This window comes from Panthera uncia (assembly GCF_023721935.1).
Source record: "Panthera uncia isolate 11264 chromosome A1 unlocalized genomic scaffold, Puncia_PCG_1.0 HiC_scaffold_17, whole genome shotgun sequence".
Lineage (NCBI taxonomy): Eukaryota > Metazoa > Chordata > Mammalia > Carnivora > Felidae > Panthera > Panthera uncia.
Genome location: NW_026057577.1, coordinates 91,101,469 through 91,122,781, shown reverse-complemented (window position 1 = coordinate 91,122,781; position 21,313 = coordinate 91,101,469). Strand labels below are relative to the sequence as shown.

Genomic DNA, 21,313 nt, shown 5'->3' with positions numbered 1-21,313 from the left:
CTTTTCCACAAGCTTTTCAAGCAATGCTGACTGCACGGGGAAAGTGAACGAACAGTTCGCAGGCACTTGAGGTACAGCAGCCAGCCAGACAGAGGCCATCCTGGTCCTCACAGGGGGCCCCATTTTACAGATGGGAGAAACCGAGGCTCGCGGGCGGGGGGGGTGGGTAACCTGGCTTTCCTGGCCAGAGTGGCAGAGCTGGCGTCTGACCGCAGGAATGTTTCCTCCAGAGCCCGCAGTCTCCACCCCCACCCCCGTGTTGGTATGTGTTGTGCTCCTCCGTTGCCCACTGTGGAAAAGAAAATGCGGGGGAGGGACGATGGATCGGGAAAGCATTAGTGCTGGTGGAACAACAGAGGGATTCAGCTCTCCAGCCAGTGCGGTTAGAACGCGTCCTTTCCATATTGTAAGGAATTAAGAGCCATAATTAAAATGTAAGGGAAACACACACACACACACACACACACACACACACACACACACACACATCTTCTTTTCAAGGTAGAGAAACTGACTTCATTCTAGCCAGAGCAGGAGGCTGGGAAGCTGGTGAAACCACAGGAAATCTCTGCTAAAGAACAAAGGGGCACATTATTGAGGACTTCTGATGAAAACAAAGTAATGCGCTCCTCTCAGACTCACTGGGGCCTGGATATCGAATTGTCCTTGTTTCCATTTCTGGAGCCAGGGCTGCTGACCAGAGTGGGGTTGCATGTGCTGGGTCTAGTGGCCCTTTCTGGCTCAGTGGCCCTGCTCCTTCACCACCCCCACTGCCTCAGGGCCCGGTCCGGAGGTACAAGAACATGGCAGGGGCGCCTGGGTGGCTTCAGTCGGTTGAGCGACCGACTTCGGCTCAGGTCATGATCTCACGGTTTGTGGGTTCGAGCCCCGCGTCGGGCTCTGTGCTGACAGCTCAGAGCCTGGAGCCTGCTTCTGATTCTGTGTCTCCCTCTCTCTCTCTGCCCCTCCTGGACTCATGCTCTGTCTCTCTCTGTCTCCAAAATAAATAAACATTAAAAAAAAAAAAAATTAAAAAAAAAAAAAACATGGCAGCGGTGAGGGACCAAGGGAACATTCACGGCTGTGTGTATAACACAAACACTCGTTCGGTCTGATAGCTATCCTGAGGGGTGAGGATTAGCCTTCCCGTTTTTTTTAAAGGAAGGAAACTGAGGTACGGGAAGTAAGGATGATGCAAGGGTACAAGACAGGAGGGGCCCCAACCAGAAATACCTTTGTATAAGGTACTTCTGATATCTTCTTGGTGTTTGTGCTTGACATAGAGCCCTGGGCAGATGTGAATAGCTCCCTGACTGGCCAGAGAAGGGAAATAACCTCCAGCTTAGGTACTCTGCCCCCTGAGGGATATGCTTCATCACAAACACCTCTTGGCATGTGCTTGAGGGAATATCCTGTCAAGATCTCAGCTACCCCATCTGTAGAATGGGCCCTTGAAGTGCTTAGGACCTGGGCAACTGCAAAGAATCTGCATGTGGTGCCAGGGACACCTTTGCTGTCCTGTCTTTCCATGAATGGGCTTGTTCTTTCGGTAAAAGAGCCAGTTAGAAAAAAAGGAAATTGAGACCCAAAGGGTTGCTCTGAGGAGTAAGTGGTATTTTACCCATTGTGGTTCTTAGAGTGGGTCTCAGAGAGATTTAGAAAATCTCAGATCTCAGCAACAAGGTCAGAGCCTTCCAGTCAGTTGAAAGATTAGGTATTGTTTACTGAGCACCTACTAAGCACTGGGAGCTCCAGGGGCATCTCCTGCAGTATGACAATTGGCAGGGTAGGGGTGGTTTTCCCGTGTCGTAGATGAAAAAAACCGAGGCCCAGAACGGCTCTCCCATGGCTAGAGTAAGCGACAGCCACGGCTCGGCTTCCCAAGGCTGAACCCTTTCTGCTGCCATGGCAGGGGAGGCCCTGGTAGACTCCCCAGGACACGCTTCATCCCCACCCCACTCTGCTCAAGGCCCCTGCACCATGTACAGTGAGGATGCATATGATTGGCTTTATGTAAACTTTTCTTCATGTGTGTGCATCTTGGCACATCCCCCATCGTGGGTCGGAGAGATGCCAGGCCACCATCTGCCCTTTCAACAGCCCTTTTCTTGGCCTGTTCTTGAGATCTGCCCCACCAGTATGATGAAGCCTGTCACCTTGCCACCACCAATGTAAGGCCTGAGTCCCAAGACAGACATTCTGTCCACTGCAGCCTCGTGGCTTCATTTATTTCCCTGTTTCAGAACTGGGGACTGTGGCCTTCCCGGGACACAAGATGGCTGAGACTGGCTACCTCCTCGGAGAGTCCAGATGTGGTCACCTCCTGGTGTTGAGGGTCGCTGTGGCCACCCACGTGTCAGAATCCAGGGAGCACCACAGCCCGAGAGCGCCCCGGGACCCCTCCCCTCGTGACCCCTGCTTCACCTCATACCAGTCACCACCTATGAGTGTGAGCATGTCAAGAAGGCCGGAGCAGGCTAATGGCAAAATCCTGAAGGCAGGGGCCATACCAGCGTCAAACAGGCTGCTAGATTTTTCTTTCAGCTTTTGAGGTGCCTCCCCTTGCCCCAGAATGTGCCAGAAATCCCCCTCCTCATCGGACCGGTGACGAGCACCTTTAACAGATGTAGGATAAAGGGGGATGTGTTGCTGTGTGGGGGGTATTGGGGGATACCCAGGGGGCCTCACTGCAGCGCCCCCTTAGCCCTAGGCTCACGGCAGCTCACTCTGATGGGGCTAGTTGCCGAGTAGCTTACGTGCCCCGGGGCCTCAGCTTCCCCGCAGCTGTGTGTTTTCTTGTACCTCAGTGCATGTGCTGTCTCCTCCTGCTCCTGGAGACTTCAGACTGGGTGCCAGGTGTATGTGAATCATAGGCATGCTTGGGTTCCAAAGCGTGTGTGCGGATATAGGGTGTCTGTGTGTGTGTGTGTGTGTGTGTGTGGTTTTTTTGTTTTTATTATTTGCTCCATTGCACTTAAGTCACATTTTCCTCTTCTCTGACCCAAGCTCTAAAAGCATTTTGTGGTATAAAATCTCCTATCATCTGATCCAGTCTACCGAAATAAACCAGCTCCCCTGCCGTCATCTTCCTTGAAAAGTGGCCCTGCGTCATGCTCTGAGGCTGGCAGGGAGAGGCCCCGCCTGCTGAAAACACTTCATAATAATCCCCCTAGCGCCCCCCATCCTCTTCACTCCCTGGGGGGCTGCTCTGGTTTCTTGGGCTGTTATTACTGGAATGCCAGCTGCTCTACTGAGAGCCCATCCGTACAGACCTGCTCTGTCTTGGGCCTCACAGGCCTCTGCTTAGCTCATCTTGCGGAAATATCATCTTAAAAATAAACACTGGTTCGATCTGCACTTCCCTCTCACCTCCGCCGTGTCTCCTGGCCTCCCGCACTTGGCCCCAGAGGATCCATTAAGTCACTGTCATCTCTCAGAGTCCTCCAGCGGTTGAGCGTCAGTGGTGGGCCGGCCACCCAGTGGTGCCTCCGGGGGCCCTCTAGGACTGTTCCTCTGGGCTTCTCCGGAGTCCTGTGGTCATTTAAGTGCTTCTTGCACGTGGCATGGGGGAAAGAGTGCGAGCTCCGGAGGCAGGCAGACCTCGCTGTGCCACCCGCTCGCTGTGCGACCTTGGAAAAGTTATTTCCTTGTCTGGGCGCCATGGGTATGTGACTCAAGAGTGGCACACTGGGTGATGGGTGGTATTGGCTCTTTGGAGTGCCATAAAGTATGTGCTCAAGAGGAAAAATACATCAAAAGAAATTTTTTTAATGTTTATTTATTTTTGAGAGAGACAGAGACAGAATGTGAGTGGGTTAGGGGGCAGAGAGAGAGAGGGAGACACAGAATGCGAAGCAGGCTCCAGGCTCCAAGCTGTCAGCACAGAGCCTGACGCGGGGCTCGAACTCACAAGCTGTGAGATCATGACCTGAGCCGAAGTCGGGACACTCAACCAACTGAGCCACCCAGGCGCCCCAAGAGGAAAAATTCATTTAAAGTTGCCTTGCAAATCTCCTCTGAAGTTCTTTTATCTTCCATCATCCATACTTTGATTCTATTATGGAACCAGAAAGCAACCAATAGGCAGGCCAGGAAATTTTGAGTAAAACAGAGCATTATTTTGATGTGTCACAGGTGGAGTTCTGGCACAAGCAAAGATAGGAATTCAGTTAGGTGGAGAGTTTCGTGCCTGAGAAGCAGCGGAGTGTCCTGTTAAGAGTGCAGACTCCCAAGTTCGACCCACTGATCACTGTGGTATTGGACCGGTGATCCAATGTCTCTGTGCCTCAGTTTCCTTGGCAGTAATATTTGCGTCAGAGTAGTACTTCCTAGGGTTGGCCTGGGGATGCAGGGAGGAGGGAGGCACAAAGTACTCAAGCCCCACCTGGCACAGGGAAAGTGCTACGTAAGCTGTTTTGTCCTGGTTATTGCATTTGATCGTGTGGCCGGGAGTTAGGAAGTCCAGCATACAGGTGCCATTCATTGTCATGCCCCCTACTGCAGCGGTTCTTAACTGGGGGCAGTTTTTACCCCCCGGAGACACTTGACAGTGTTTGGTTGTCACGACAGGAAGGAAAGGGTACTACTGGAGTCTCATGGGTGGAGGCCTAAGAGGCTGCAAATAAACATCCTTCATTGCACAGGACAGCCCTCCCACTACAAAGAATTTTCTCGTCCCCAAAGTAAATAGTGCCGTAAGAAACTTGGCCGTAATGTAAGCTTTCCGGTAGTGCCAGAGGCTCCCTCTCTTCTGTAGCTCTTGCCCTGGTTGTACTTTTGCATTTGTTGGTATGATTATTTGATTACTACCCATCCCACTGATCTCCTACAAGCTTTGGAGAGTGAGACATTCATTTCTCATTCCCGTCCATCCAGGCCAATGCTGCCTATTCGGCCCACCCCGGATCTCAGTCACAGGCAGCGCTGGGCCTGGACCTGTCAGAGCCAGGTTCAAGTCCCGGGATTGCCACTTCCTGGCTGTGTGACCTTGGGCCAGTGGCACTGCCTTTCTGAACCTCCATTCCTTCATCTGCAAATGGGACTGTAAAAATCTGATAAATTTAGAGTGGAAGTTAGGACCACAGGCTCCAGGGTCAAGATATACTTGAGTTCAGGTCACAGCTGTGTTACTTCCAGTGTGAATTCAGTTACCTAACTAAACCTTGGTTTTCTCACTGATGAAACGGGTCTACTAATCCCCTTCCTCATTCAGACGGTTGGTATGGGATTTAAAGGAGCTGCTGATGGTTACTTTTATTGTTATTAAATTCATCATCCAATAAGTGGGTTTTGTTGAACCCTGCATATGTTCCAGACCCCATTAGTTATGGGGCAGAGCTCGTGATTTGGGAGGGGTCTGGCCTGGTGCTCCATCCGGTGCTGACCTCTGACCCTCCCCCCCTCGCCCTTTCAGATCTGTGCCATTATCGGTGGGACCTTCACTGTTGCCGGCATTCTGGACTCCTGTATCTTCACAGCCTCGGAGGCCTGGAAGAAGATCCAGCTGGGCAAGATGCATTGACGACCCACCGGCCCAATGGCCGAGGACCCCGGGGACTGCCAGCCCTGCTTCCGGCCCCCCATCTCCTCCTGCCCTCTTATCTGGCCCAGGATCTGGCTGCATCCCAAAGTGGGGGTGGGGGGAGGCAGGGGGCGGCTCACGGTTTCGCAGCTACCTCTTTTCCCCATCTTTAATTTGACACGAATTACACTGCCTGAAGTTGTGGTGCCCCTTTTCCTGGGGAGCCCCAAGACCACCACAGTCAGGCAAGGGAGGTGCGGGGATATTGGGGACCACTCCTGGGAGGGCTGCAGTTCCTTCCCTCTTAGGGGAACAGCCCAGAATCCACGTCGACCAGCTCACAGCCAGGCTTTGACAATCTCGAAGCTCCCACCATTTGGACGCACTAATCACTTGGCCTCTCCCCTGGGGAGCCGGCCTGCAGACCGGGGCTCTCAGCTTTGGACCACCCTGCCCCCGGGTGCCTCCACTGTGCGCCTTCAGTACGGATGGTACTTCCCAGGCAAATCCCTGGGATGTGGCGCTATGGGCGGAACCCTCGCCTTTGCTCCATCCCTTCTTGTCCATCTCAGAGCTCAGGCTCAAGTCCCTCACCCCCACCCATTTCTTTTTCTCCTGAGAAGCAGACGCCCAGTTGTTGGGTAGCAGCGGTGGAAACTCAGGTCTGCCCGTTGGAAACTGGGCGGGTGGCAAGTTCTCCTTCCTCTCTTCACCTTGTTTCTCTGAAACCCCATCCCCACCCCCACCAATGTGCCTCAGCCCCTGTGCTGTGTGGCAGCAGCATCTCTTGGTGGAGGGGCTGGTTGTCACTGGGGAATCATCCTTTGAAAACCAGACATGGTCTGTGCACTCATGTCCAGATGGAAGGCATCCTTCTCTGCAGCCCTGAAAGAATCATGTCTCACCCTCTCCTGGACAGTTGCCATCAGTCCCAAGGCCTTAGGTGGGGCAAGCAGAGCAGATCAGCCCTGTCTTTGGACATCTACCTTCCGGGCTTCCAGCGGGTGCACAGCACTCGGACTTCTCTGCAGCTCAGTTGTGGCCCACTTGCCACTGAGGTCCCCCCCCATCAGGGGCCATATAGGTTCTTGGTCCCTGGGGACAGCTCCATTGTCTCCCCACTTGCTCCTGAGGTGGGTCCCTACCCCGCTGCTCACCCTCATCCTTCCCCTTCAGTCCGGAAAGGGAGCTACAATGGTCCAGGCACGAATGCCACCCCGGGGGAATTTTAGGTATGCCCTTTTGTCCCAGGGAGAGAGCCGCCTGCCTGTTTTCCATTTATATCAAGATTGTTTGCATACTTTTGTAATTAAGGGGAGTGTCTGGTGGAAGTTTTTAAATTATCTCTATGGATAGCTCAAGTCTCTGCCATTTGTAAGTTTTGGCTCTGGATTCCAGTTAGAAAAGTGTCCCCTTCTGCATATGAGTTGACTGATGTTGTGACTGTAAACTGCATTTGGTTATCTCTGGTATCTGTGGCCACTTGGATGGATTTTTTTTTTTCACCTTCTGTTCCCCAGTTGGAGAAAGGAGTCTCTTTGGTGTGTGAATACCTGCACCTGTAGAGAGTGGGCAGGGTGGGGTGGGGAAATGTGTGGCATGCACATGAGTTGAAATTCCACTTTTATGCTTTTTTTCAGAAAAAAAAAATAATGACTCTTGAGGACATGGGGGATGTCAGTTTCCTATGGAAGAGACACCTCTGATCTGTTATTCTTATAAACAATCTCAAGGGAAAAAATGGTTTAGTTCTTTCCCCACTCGTTGGGTTCAGATAGATTAAAAGGCTGATTTTCAGAACTGTTGTTGTGTGTTTCTTTCTACTTGATTGTGGCTGGGTAGCCTAGAGGCTGGGCACACAGTCAGAATGGAATTTAATTCTAGAGGAGAAAAATGGGGAAATGTGGAAAAGATCCGTGAGGATGATTGGAAAGTCAAGACCTCTTGCAACCAGCCCTTCTTTATTGAATCCCTACAGAATATTCCTGGATCTGCCATTTTCTAGCTGTGTAGCCTCAGGTCAGGTTCTTAACCACTCAGTGCCTCAGTTTCCTCAGGTGAAAATAGGGAGAGTAATCAAACAATCAGGGCTGTTACAGAAATTAAATCTATCATATGCACAAGTAAGTCACACTGGATCAGAAGGAGCTTGTGGATGTGGCAAAGGGTTATGTGGTAAATTTTCAAAATTGAGAGTTGTTTCATACGGGTATTCCAAAATAGAATATAGTCTCTTTGAGAACAGGGAACAGGGCTAACTAACATGTTTAACCACAGCTTTGAACCAAGGGCTGCAATAAACTAAAGGTGTTTCATAAAGTCTCCCTGATTTCCAAGAATCTGGCAATCCTTGTTCAGACTTAATCTCAGCAAAGGGGAGACTATCCCAGCTCTGAATAGGAGATTGACATGGCTATTTACCACCCTGCTCTCGGCTCTTCATGGCCCTCACCTGGAACAGCATGAACGTGGATCATTCATCAGGGATGAATGTGGCAGTGAACCGCTCTGTAAGAAACTTCACGGATTCTGTAACATCCTGATACTAGAGTTCTTGTGACACTCAAAGCTGAAGGTCAGGAGGAATAGGCTGCCGGTGGTCAATTACGTGTCTTCCCAAACCTTTTTATGCCAGCCGTGCTTTATGCTGTCATGATGTGATCAACCAGTGAAACAGGATTGAAAAATGAAAGAATCGGGGTGACTGGGTGGCTCAGTCGGTTAAGCGTCCAACTTCGGCACAGGTTATGATCTCACGGTTCATGAGTTCAGGCCCCACATCGGGCTCTGTGCTGACAGCTCAGAGCCTGGAGCCTTCATCAGATTCTGGGTCTCCCTCTCACTCTGCCCCTCCCCTGCTTGTGCTCTCTCTCTCTCAAAAATAAATAAACAAGAAAAGAAAAATGAAAGAATCTAGTACAACTAAGTTGTACACTTTGCAGAGACCTGATAAAGGTGAGTTGCCACCCCCCTCCTCAAAATGCTCCCAAATTAGATACGAGCAAGACCTCTTACTAAAAAGACCTGGGAAGAAGGGGTGCGGGGGAGGGGGGCGTCCTTGAAGATTCTGTATTCACATGGAAAGGGTCTAAATTCTCCCTCCACATTTAAGGAACCCAAAACTGGAACTCTCTCAAGTTGGTTTATGTAAGGACATGGTTTATGCAAGGAAAGTGAAGGAGAACTCCAATGGGGAGGTTTCTCCATGAGAAAACCTTGCTCCAGGGTCAAAAGATTGGCAAATGTTTTTTAAGTGGATGTAAAACATTTAAAGTATGTGCCATTTGTATGATTTCTCTCTGAAACCAATTCTTTCAACTATCTAACCAAGAGCAGATTACAGCGTTTCGCATAAGAGGATTTCTCAATCGGGGATTATAGCACAGACTTGTAGAGGGGGAGTTGATAGTTTGGGGGACATGGTGGCTCGGGCAGAAATGGCTTCTTGCAGGGCTGGGTTGGGGTGGGGGGGGCTTGCAGTTGAGCAAGGGGCGAGGTTACAGAGGTGCATCAAGGAAGAGAGAAGCTCAAGTCCTGCAGCCCATGCTGCCTGAGGTGGGCGGGTATCAGAGTGGGTGTGAAGTTTGGGGAGAAGCGTCTTGTAGCAATGGGGCTTGGAAGTGGCAGGTGCATTTCTTACTACTCTATGTCGCAAATTAGTTCTCGATTCTTGCCAGAGACAAAGATACACATTTTCTCAATGTGGCAGGCCACTGGTAGTCCTAACGCCTTCCTAAGAAATGGGCTCATTAAAGACCTTTTTCCCTCCCCAACAGTTGTCTTTGGTCAGTCGTGTAGTGACGAGGCCATGCACTTTATTCTGCCCAAAATAAGTTGTTTTTATCTTAACTCATGTAGAAAAAGCTACCCATGGTTGGGCATTCTCCACATGCCTGCAAGGAGTGATCGTTCAGGCCTTGTCTTTCTCTATCCTCACAGCAGTCCTGCCCCATGGAAGTTACCTCCTTTTTACGAAGGACAAGACAAACTTAGTAACTTTTCTCTGTCACACAGCTGGCAGGTGGCAAAGTTGGAATTCAAACTCCTGTCTGCCTGACTCTGGGTTATGGTTCTGCCTCGGTCCCCAAGGTCATCTTGTCCATATCAAAAGAGAAAACTGACCCCCGACCCCCCCCCCCAAAATGGGGGAAATTGAAAGTGGTGAGGGTACTTTGTGTTTTGTTTCCTTCTTTCTAAACAGCCTGCAAGGGAAGCTAACTTGAATATTGGAGATCTTGTTAAAAATTTAAGGCCCTTAAAACATGGTTTTAATTACACAAATAAGACATGCTCATGGCCCCACTGGAGGAAAATCAGAAAGGCAAAAAGTAAAAAAAGGAAAAATTAAAGGGACCCCTGATTCCACTAGCCAGAGATAATCATTGTTAACATTTTAGTCATATCCTCCCACAAACAAAATGGGATCATGCTGTAAATATTATTTTGCAGTTTACTCTTTTCCAGTAGACATCCTCCTATGTTACTGATAGATCTCATCATGATCTCTAGTGGCCACAAGATAACAATACGCATGTTGAGTATGTAATGGTGGATCATGTTCAGCCTGTTCCCATCTCATTCGGAACCTGTTTTCTCACCTGCAAAAGGGACCAATTCAGGGGATTGTTTACCAGATTAAGTAAGGTAGTGTTTGTAAAACTTAGCACAATGCCTGGCATTAAATGCGCAGCCAAATAAGATTAGCCATTGCTATTCATTCATTTAATAAACAACAATTTCTACCATTAATTAAGTGCTTACTTTGTGCCAAGGCTTGTGCTAAGGGTTCATGTAATCCTGACACCAGATCAATAATGTAAGTACTATCATTATTCTCATTCCTCAGGTGAGGAAGGTGAGTGACCTCTAAGAGGCTCAATATCCTACCCAAACCTACACAGCCAGGAAGTGATGGAGATCCAAACCCAGGCAGTCAGAATCAGGGCGCACATGTTTCCCCACCACATCACCCTCTACCGCAGAGGCATAAAAATATTTCCCGGGCGTTTCCTCTGTGCTATCACTGTCCTGGGGCTTCTATACCAGTTCCCATGTATGTTACCAAGAGTGGACATGGGGCAAGATAGTAGCCAAACCCATTAAGTCCTCATTAGAGTGACAAAGCCTCAGGCTCTCAGGGTCTTATCTGGTGATGTCATTGCACCGGTCTTAATTTTACTGAGCCGTGGGAGAAGGAGTATCGAGTATCGCCTCCCCACCCTGGTTGATCATGAATATACCTTGATTATCCTGGGTTGTAATGATCTGTCCTCATTGTTGCCCTGCACCAGTGAGGTACTGTGCTCCTCACTGTAATCAGGGACTAGATAGATCTTCCTCCTCCCCAGAGCTCCTTCATCTAGGCCCATACTATGGCTAAATTACTAGTACCTATCAATAAATTAATGCACAAATGGATGAATATTGGAATAAATGAGTAGGCAAATGAGTTATGCCAGTGAGTGACTAAATGAACTTATGGGGGAGGGGAGGTAAGGGACCTTGGGTCTGATGAACACTGTAAGGGCTGCTTGAGAAGAACCCTCTGACTTTCTATGTGCAGTCGGTCATAACAGCTTCTATTCCTGCCTGCCCGTGGTGAGTGACATTTTTTTGGTCCCAACTTTGAGCTATAACGGACCTGTAATCTTATGAGTTTAAGGTTGAGTTGCTACTGCAAAATGATTGCCACAGTAGCTTAGTTAACACTTCATCACCTCACATAATTGCCATTTCTCCTTTGTGGCAGAGACATTTAAGAAAGTCTTCCTTTCTTATGCTTCTCCCTCCAACCTCCTTACTCTTGGAGTCTGGGGCACACACAACGGGTGGCTTTCCAGTTGCCACTGCCTCAACAAGTTTGGCACCGCTCACCCTAATGCCCTGGCGTCTACAAACAGCCCGGATGTTGGCCATCCTCCCTAAGTCTGAAGGCCAGAAGTCTCCAACACTGACTGCAAGGGTTCTAGAGTGAAACCTAAAATAGGACCCATCGGGTTCAGGGATCAAGGCAGATGCCCTGGCTGATCATGAGTAAAATGCTAGTGTTTAACAATTGCGTCACCATATGCCTGGGGACACTAATAAACGGAGAGAGCAGGGGACCTGCTTGAGTCTAGCAAGACAACCCTCTCTCTGAATTTCGGGGTGCCTGTTGATTGAGCACCACAACGTCTTCTGACATGTGGCATAAAGTAGGTGCTTAATACATATGAACTATGTAAACTCTATGAGCAGAACGAAACCTTTCATTCCCAGCTGCCTCGCGCGCGGGGTGTCTCAGGCTGACTGCCCGTAGGGTGGCGCCCGCGTCTCCGGGCCGTCTGCCCGGGAGGGGAGGCGGGGCTCGGACACTACTGGGCGGGGCGAGGCGGGAACGCTGGGGGCCGAGGTTGGGGCTGGAATCCGGGAGGGGGGGGGGGGCGGGGCCGGGATGAGCAGGGCGGGGCAGCGGCCACAAGCTTGAAGGCGAGCTCTGACTGCCCAGGCCCCAGCTGGTTTTTCCCCAAGGTGCATTGAATGTGTTTACTTCAAACACAAAAAGCTTACTGTTTGCGTCATCGGTAGTTAATGGTGAAAGTCTGAATGTGAGGACTCATGGATGTGAGGCCCGGCTTTAGGGCTGGCCTGGAGGAAGCCCCACACATAGGCCTCTGCTTTCATTAGGAATAACGGCTTACTGTAATTAAGAGCTATGCGCCAGACCCTGTCCCAAACATTCTCAACGGATTAGATCACTTAGTTCTCATAACAACTCTATGAGGCACCTACTGAGATCATCCCCATTTCACAGATGAGAAAACTGAGGCTCAGAAACATGCAGGCATCTCCCCAAGATCCAGCCACAGGAAGAGGCACTTGGGTTCAGGTCTGACTCTACAACCCCAGCCCTCCCCAACAGGGCTAAAACACTGGGGGAAAGTTTTGCAAGACCAGGTGGTTGGTTCTCAATGCCCTATTGTTGCACCTCAAATTCTTTGGGTGGGCAGGACGAGGGGAGTGCTTGCTTTAAAACCCCCCACTTACCACTGCGTGGTTTCTAACGACTGTGATGGAGCACAAAAATTTTCATTTTGGGGGTGCCTGGGTGGCTCAGTCGGTTGAGCGTCCAACTTCGGCTCAGGTCATGATCTCGCAGTTCGTGGGTTCGGGCCCCTCGTCGGGCCCTGTGCTGACAGCTCGAGGCCTGGAGCCTGCTTCAGATTCTGCGTCTCCCTCTATCTACCCCTTCCCCGCTCATGCTCTTTCTCCCTCTGTCTCTCAAAGATGAATAGACGTTAAAAAAATTGTTTTTCAATTAATTTTTTTTTTTTTTTCGTTTTGAACAAGCTTCTCAGTGTTTCTAAAGAAGCAAGTCAGCCGATTGCATCTGGATCATCAGGAATGCTCAATATGCCCCTCGGCGGAGGGTAACACAGGCAAAGAAAGTTTGGGATGAGAAACAGACTATTGGTGTACCTATTTTTAACACACCAATAGGCCTCTGTTGCAGGCCCTACAGAAATATGCCCCTTCTCCCCCGCGGTGCCAACTCTTCGTGGTTTCTGGCTTGACCCCCGAAAGCGGCATGGCCCTGGGGTGGTTCCCTTAGAATGAGGCACTGCGATCCCACCCCAAGTCGCAGGGGGCGCCATTCAGTCTCTTTCTGACCGGAAAGGGACTCCGCTTCCTCTCTACGCTTGCGCGGCAAGGAAGCCCTCACTTCCGGCCTTGCGCGCGCGCAGTCTGAGCCTAACTGGTGCAAGGTGAGTAGAGAGAGGCAGGTGTTTTGTCCGAGTGAGAAGCGCTCCGCCCCATTGGATTCTTCCCCAACGTGCCGCGGGGCCGCCCGTCTCCCCAGAGATCTCTGCGTGACCTCCAAGCATGCATTCTTCTCCAGCCGCCCAAACCTTTCTCTCACAGTGAGCCTCGAGGCCCCACTGCCGCCCTGTTCCCACGACTCCTCTGCTCAGGCACGCGCTCCCCACGCATGCCTTACTGTGTCACAGCCAGACCCCTCATTTGCTCCATTCTCCTCCCTCCGTCACCTTCTTCTGAGGCCATCTCCTCCCGTAGAGCACTTGCGCAGGGATGGGAGGAGTGTCCTGGATGGAGAGCGGGCCATGGTACCCGACTGAGCACCCGTCACTCCTTCCCACGCCTCTTTCTGCAGACGGCCAGCATGAAGTTCAACCCCTTCGTGACCTCGGACCGCAGCAAAAACCGCAAACGCCACTTCAATGCCCCCTCGCACGTGCGCAGGAAGATCATGTCTTCCCCGCTCTCCAAGGAGCTGCGGCAGAAGTACAACGTCCGCTCCATGCCCATCCGCAAGGACGACGAGGTCCAGGTTCGTCTCCCTCGAGCTCTGGTTATCCAGAAGCGTGTCACTCTGGTGCCGGCTTTGCCTAAGAATGCCATGTGTGCTTGGACGAGGGGGAGTCGTAGACTCCCATGCCGCCAGGCCCCTGGCAAGTAACCTTGCAGATGTGTCCACAGACCCCAGGGTGTGCCTACCCAGATTAACTGAGAGCATTCAGATACAATCGTTTAGTAATCATGATTGTTCAGGAAAATAGTATACCAGCCAAGCAAAACTTTGCTTTTCGGTTTAGTCCGTTGGCTCCAAGTTTGCCAGGCATTGCTCGTGGTGGCTCTTTGAACCAGCATCTCCAGGGGAAAGTGCTACGATAAGAGTAATTCATGTTTCAGTAACATTGGATTTAGTGGAGGCTGGGCATTTGGTGGCACTGGATTTGGCAGAGAGAACAGAGAAGCAGCAAGTCAGAAGCATGAAATTATGAAAGAGAATGACCCATGTGAGAGAGTGTAAGCCTTCTGTTCTTCCTAGAGCTTAGGATGTGTGGTAAGAAAGGGAGCGTGGGGGATGACTGAAATAGACAGGGAGTGGATTGAATATGTACGGAGCAGGTGCCATTCTAGACCCTCTCCAATCTGATCTCTTTCTTACTACTTCATAGAAACTGTTTTTGGCTGAGATCAGTAACATGTTTATGACAAAATCCAGTGGACGCATCTTGGTCTCATCATCCTTGACTTTTTCAGCAACATTTGGCATAGGTAGCACTGCCTCACTTCTAGAAATAGTCTGTCTTTTTGGCTCCTGTGACCATTTGGGCTCAGTTTACTTCTGCCTTCTCAGACTCTTTTGCTGGCTGTTTCTCCTCTGATCTCTAAATGCTGGAGTTAGTCAGGGCCTCCTGCACCTGGTCTAACATCTCATCTTACCTACATTGTCTGCCTGGGTGATAATACCTGCTCTGAGAGCTTTAAATGTCTGTCCTATGCTAATAGTTCCCTCTTTTATATCCCAGCCTAAACCACTTTTCTGAGCATAGACCTGTAGATATGAATATCCGCTGAACATCTTTTTTTTAAATTTTTAAAAAATTTTTTTTAAACGTTTTATTTATCTTTGAGACAGGGAGAGACAGAGCATGAACAGGGGAGGGTCAGAGAGAGGGAGACACAGAATCCGAAACAGGCTCCAGGCTCTAAGCTGTCAGCACAGAGCCCGACGCGGGGCTCGAACTCACGGACCACGAGATCATGACCTGAGCAGAAGTCAGCCACTTAACCGACTGAGCCACCCAGGCGCCCCACATCTTTTTTTTTTTTTTTTTTTTTAAATCTCATAGTCGTTCCAGGGGCACCTGGGTGGCTCAATCGGTTAAGTGTCCAACTTCGGCTCAGGTCGCTCAGGTCATGACCTCACAGTTCATGAGTTGGAGCCCTGCATCGGGCTCTCTGCTGTCAGTGCAGGGCCCACTTCGGATCCTCTCCTCATCTGTTTCTCCCCCTCCTACGCTTGCACTCTCCCTCTCAAAAATAAACGCTTTAAAAACTTCATGTCGTCTCAAGCTTCTAATCTGGGAGTGCTCTTGATCAAAAAACTGTTACTGCCTCTATAATCGGATTCTCCCATCTTTCACACTTCAGTAAGCAATGCTTTTTCACTTGCCTATGCCATAAACCTCTAAATTCTAATATCTCTCTCTCCCTGACCCATTTCTACTCTGTCACTTAATCTTACTGATTCTGTCTCTAAAATGTGTCTTGAATCTGATCACTTCTTTTCCATTTCCATTTCAGTTCAAGACTTCTCCAGCTTCTACTCTTAATCCTGATCAGGCGTTCTTCATAGAGGGGTATTTTTTGCAAATCAGATTCTACTTAAACCCTATCAGTGTTGCTTGATTGCTTACTATAAACCTAAAATCATTGACAAGGCCTTGTGTGACCCAGTCGTGGTCTACTTCTCCAACGTCACCTTATTCTCTAATGCCCACCTGCTCTGTAGTTCAGACATACTGACCTTTTCAGGTCCTTAAATGCACCTTGATCTTTCCTTCCTCAGGGTCTTTTGCACCAGGATCTTTCCTTCCCCAGGGTCCCTCTGCCTGAAGTGCTCTTCCTTCTCCCCTTTACCTGACTAACCCCTCATTTTTCACTGTTACCTTAAATGTCAGTTCCTCAGAAAAGCCTTCCCAGATACTTTAACCAGTATTCTATCGTAGCATCCTCTATTTACATTTCTTTCATAACAGTGAACTCAATTTGATTTTATTTCTTTTTAAACTGAGGCATACCGGGCCCATCTGCACCCCCCAAAGGCGTGGCTGCCCCGTCGGCATCACAGGGCCACGAGCACGCGTCCTTCAGCCTGGAGTAGCTGGAGTTCATCTTCCTCCGGACTCTGTTCCTCGACAGCCACCTGTGCCAGTGCCTGTCTGTGCTCATCCCTGAGCCCAGGATCCAGGTGTGGTTCCAGAACAGGCGTGCCGGAGTCATGACATCACAGTGGGAAATCCTTTCGGCCCCGGCCAGGCTGGACCTTTTGCTCCACCACTCTGCTCATGGAACTGAAAGGAAATGATGGAAGCCCTAGCTGCCTCTTGAGATAGATGTGAACTGCCTGTCACATCCCAGCACGGTTGGAGAGGGCAATCTCTGACCCTGACTCTCAAGGTCAGAATTTTGAAACCTATTCTCTCTCTCTGAAGGCACTGATTCAAAGCTGGACTCATGGGAGGAACACATCTTTTCTGCCTTTGATAACTCTTGAGGATTCTAGGCAAGTTCAGGTTAAGCTCAGAGGAGCCATGACTAGTAGCCAAGGAGACGCTCATCAGAATACTGTCCTTTCTGGCTTCCGTGTTAAGGTCACACCCGTGTTCTCCTCATGAGGGTTTTGCCAGTTCTCTCTCACCTGTGAAGCTGCCTCACCTTTCGCCTGTGAACATTTACCCTTGCCCAGTTCTTCTTTCTCTGCGGCACGCTCCCCCGAACCCCCCTGAAGTTGTGGCGTTCATTTTGACACATGCATCTCCAAATCTGCACATTCAATTCGGTTTGTATCCCTGCTCCTTCTTGATGGTCCTCTAGTCTTTTGGGCTGGTTTTTCAGAACTCATTATCTCCACAAGAGCACTTCAGCTTGACCCAATTTCCACTTGTGCCTGACAGCTGCCGCCTTCTCACGCTTCCTCCAAGGCTTGCATGTTTAAACGTACTCTAACCCATCTCCTTCAACCTCACGCTGTGGCCAGTATTTACCACTTTTTTAAAGCAGCCTATCGTCTCTACACTCGTTTGTAGCTCCCAGGATTCTGTATCCAGATTATTTCAAGAGTCCCCTGCCTCTAGCTTCTCAACTTTTTACACATCACTCTCTTTAGAAATCTGTAGTAGCCTTCAGTTGCTATCAAATGATGAAAACCTTTTGGTTACTTTCCCAGACAACTAACCGACATGTCTGGCCAACAGGGCAGTTTTTCAGATCTTCTTATGGTCACCCCTTCACAATGTATGTCTCAGAGCTCCCCCATCCCATTTGGGCGCCAAATGAATACTTCTCTCAAAACACGTGAGATCTCTCCCCGCTCCCCCCGACCCCCTTCTGAAGCCTGAAACTTTCTGTAGTCCTAATTTTTGTGCCTGTTACTTCAGTCATCCCAGCATCCCCCTTAGCACTTACTGTTGTACTTCTGTGCCATGTTGGTGAATTACTCAGTGGTTCCACAAATGAAAGAAAAATAAATAAAACTGAGGCATAACTTACAGACAGTAAAATGCACAGGTGAGTTTGGGCACACGTAAAGCCATATAGCTGTCACCACAATTATGATCCCAGTCACTTCCCATGTGCCCTGTTCCAGTTAGTGATCATGTATTTGCGTGTTTATTAGTTAACTGCTTGCTACCTATTACATTAAGATGAGGCCAGAGAGCTTCTCTTTTTTGTTGCCTGACCTCAGTGCAGAGCCTCGCACCCACAGGGGCACAGCCACTATTTGTTGGATGGATGAAAAAAATTATTGAGCGGATGGAATTAAGACGTGAAAGAAAGAAAAGGAGGGCAGAGAAGAAGATGTGGCCATTTTTTCAGTGTCTGTGAGGTGTGAATTGTTTCCCTTGTAGATAGGACCTGAAACTCTGGTTCAATAAATGAAGAAAATCACGTCTAGGCCAGGAATCCAGGTCTGACTCCACCAGAAGAGTAAAATAGTCGCAAGTGGGTCTGTTAAAACTGCCTCGTCTCTTTTGGGATCTTCCAAATTTCACATACTTTCTTTGTCTGCTCAGGACTACCTGTCCTGCTTCACAGAGGAAATTACAACTATCACCCAGGACCTTTCAGAACTCCTGTTCCAAACCCTCTAACTTACCTCCAGTTCCACCCCTGCGTCTTTGTGCTTTCCTATTGTATTGACAGAAATGTTCCTGTTTCTATCTAGAGCTGATCCACTATATTCAGTGGCCTTCCATTCTCTTAGATTCTTCTCTCCATTATCCCCTTTCTGTACAGTTTCCTTTAACTTTTCCTCCATACTTGTTCCTTTTCGTAAGCATTTAAACACATTCGTGTTTTCCTCCCTTTAAAAATAAAAAAAATTATCACTTACTTTCACATCACCCTCTAGTAGATCTTCTCTGCCATCCTCTTCACAGCCAGGTTCCTTGGGACTGTTTTTCACCTTCACCTTCTCTATGGGGAACTCATTGTCTTACTGTAAATGCCTTCAGTCTCTCTGCTCCACTGAAAGCACTCTAGCCATGATCACCAGTGACCAGCTTATTGTCACATCTTTTCCTTTATCCTTCCTGCAGTTGACCATTCCATGGCATTTGACAGTGTCTTCTTAGCTACTATAACCCCGCACTCCCCTGGTTGCCCATTCTCTGGCCACTTCAGTCTCCCTTATGAGCTCTTCCAAAATGTTGGCTTTTCCTTGGATTTCTGCATTCTGCCCTCATAAGACCAGCTCCCTGAACCAAATCAGGTTTCTGAATTGCCATCTCTGGATGACTCCCAGGTCTTTGTTGCTGACCCAGTTGGTCTTCCAGCTATGTATAGGATTCTCTGCTAGAATGTCACAAGATGCCTCAAATTCAACATGTTCCCAACTAAACTTTTTTCTCCTAACATGTATTTCTTTCCGCTCTGGGAAAGGCATATCCATCCATCCAGTTGCCCAGTCAGACTCTGGGTACCGTCCTTGCCTCTTCTCTTTTCCCTTTCCAGGCCAGTTAGTTTAGTCTTACCTTGTCCCTCTCCTCATCTAGTGTTTGTCCAGTTCTGTTTAACTGGGTGTTCTTTTGGACTTGTTTTATTAACATCTTTTCTTGAATCTTGATGATGGTTAAGAGAGGCTGTTTCATAGACTTTTCCATATAAAAGTCTCTGATCATAGAGAGTATGCTGGAGTTCCAGTGAGGCATGATCTTCAACCTGAAAATCACCTTGGTAAGTAAGTTGAACAATCTAAATGACATTTCAGGAGTATTGAGATTCTCTAGTTTTTTAATACATGTGGTATTTCCTCTCTGTTTATTATCAGCATCAGCTATATCATGGCTCCTATTGAATAGGCTTGTGCCTTCAAGGAAACCATAATCTATAGTTAGTTTTGAATAGCATTGGAGTGTGAATAGTAGATTTTTAGTACATGAAAACAGCCCAAGAGATTTTAACATTTTTGTTTTTTGTGACTATAAAATATTTGTGTTAATTATAGAAATCTTGAAATTTGAAAGAAAATACATTTTTTCTTTTTTTAAGTGTTTATCTTGAGAGAGACAACTCAAGGGCAGACAAGCAGGGGAGGGGCAGAGAGAGAGGGAGAGAGAATCCATACCATCAGGTATAGATGGCAGGCTCCATACCATCAGAGCAGAGCCTGATGTGGAGCCCAGTCCCATGAACTGTGAGATCATGACCCTAACCGAAATTAAGAGTCAGACACTTAATTTACTGAGCCACCCAGGCGCCCCTGGAAGAATATACATTTTTTAAAAAGCCATGTGTAATTAGGGTGTCTGGGTCAGTTAAACCGTGTTGCACAACAGGTTATATTCACTCCTGGCTCAGTCAGTTGAGTGTCCAACTTTTGATTTCGTCTCAGGTCATGATCCCAGGGTCGTGAGATCAAGCCCTTCTGAGCATGGAGCCTTCTTAGGATTCATTCTTTCTCTCTCTTTCTCTCTCTCTCTCTCTCTCTCTCTCAAATAGAATAGAAAAGAAAAAAGAAAAGATCATCTGTAATCCTATGTCTGGCCTAATGGCAACAATTATTGACATTTGGATATATTTCTATCCCATTGTGTTATATGCCATATATATGAAACATACAAGATTCAGACTATATTTCATATCAAGCTTTGTTTTTTTTTCCTAAAGGTCATATCTTGAGCATTTTGCTCGGTGATAAATTATTCTTTGAAAACATGGATTTTAGGGGCACCTAGGTGGCTTAGTCAGTTAAGTGTCCGATTTTGGCTCAGGTCATGATCTTTCACGGTTGGTGAGTTCAAGCCCACATACAGCTTTGTGCTGTCAGCATAGAGCCTGCTTTGGATCCTCTGTCTCCCTCTCTCTCTGCCTCCCCTCTCCCCCGACCTTGCTCACGCGCACACATTCTCTCCCTCTCTCTCAAAAGTAAATAAAACATTAAAAAAAAAAAAGAACATGGGATTTTAAATGGTCGCATAAGAATCTCAGGATGCTATCTTTAACCATTCTTCTCCATTTAGGTCTTGAGAGTGATTATCTTTTTTCTTAAACTTTACTTACTTTTATTTAACTGAGATATAATTGATATATAAGATTGTGTTAGTTGTGCGTGTATAGTGATTTACCTTTTTACTCTCCGGACTAGTTCTGTGATAGCCATTCTAGTTCAAGGAATTTTTTGTTTTCAGATAAGAAAAAAATTGAAGTGAATTTTCACCTGACTTGGAACAACACAGAGCAGATTTATACCCCCCAAAAAGCTGACTCTCAACTGCCAGGGTTAATCTGCTTTGTACAAAAAGTTGTATGTTAGTCTGTGTGTTCCTGATAATTAATTTCCTCACGGTGATGTTCATGCATGAGAATGGGGGCAAATTCTCTTCTGTATTTTCTCTTAGGTGGTTCGAGGACACTACAAGGGTCAGCAAATAGGCAAGGTAGTCCAGGTGTACAGAAAAAAATATGTCATCTACATCGAGCGAGTGCAGCGTGAGAAGGCTAATGGTACAACTGTTCATGTGGGCATTCACCCCAGCAAGGTATGGCGGGACTGAGTGGCGGTAGTGGCTGGGTAGTGTAGCTTAGTGCTGTTGTAAGTTCTCAGTGTGTTGGTAGTGTCTACTCAGGTGGCCCAGGCAAGGACTTCTAGAGGGAGGTGGGGCAGGCTTGATTGATTCACTGGCTTAGTCATCGAGGATCCGTATTGTTTTCTTACCTGTTTTATCATCCTCGGTGAAGGCTCTGCCTTCCAGCAGGTTGCAGGAGGGTTCCAGGCATCCC

The 21,313-nt window shown here is 48.3% G+C and overlaps 2 protein-coding genes across 2 annotated transcripts in view; both read left to right on the top strand.

The window, feature by feature from the left end:
• The window catches only part of ERGIC1 (endoplasmic reticulum-golgi intermediate compartment 1), a 101,562-nt gene extending 95,950 nt beyond the window's left edge, over nt 1-5,612 (top strand). The window contains exon 10 of the mRNA XM_049648687.1: nt 5,414-5,612. Coding sequence (XP_049504644.1) covers nt 5,414-5,521 — 108 coding nt within the window. The 3' untranslated portion in view covers nt 5,522-5,612. The remainder of the gene's footprint in view (nt 1-5,413) is intronic.
• A 7,576-nt stretch (nt 5,613-13,188) lies between these two features.
• Nucleotides 13,189-21,313, top strand: part of RPL26L1 (ribosomal protein L26 like 1) — a 51,099-nt gene continuing 42,974 nt past the window's right edge. Inside the window, 3 exon segments of the mRNA XM_049648694.1 lie at nt 13,189-13,266; nt 13,674-13,850; nt 20,932-21,072. Coding sequence (XP_049504651.1) covers nt 13,683-13,850; nt 20,932-21,072 — 309 coding nt within the window. The 5' untranslated portion in view covers nt 13,189-13,266; nt 13,674-13,682.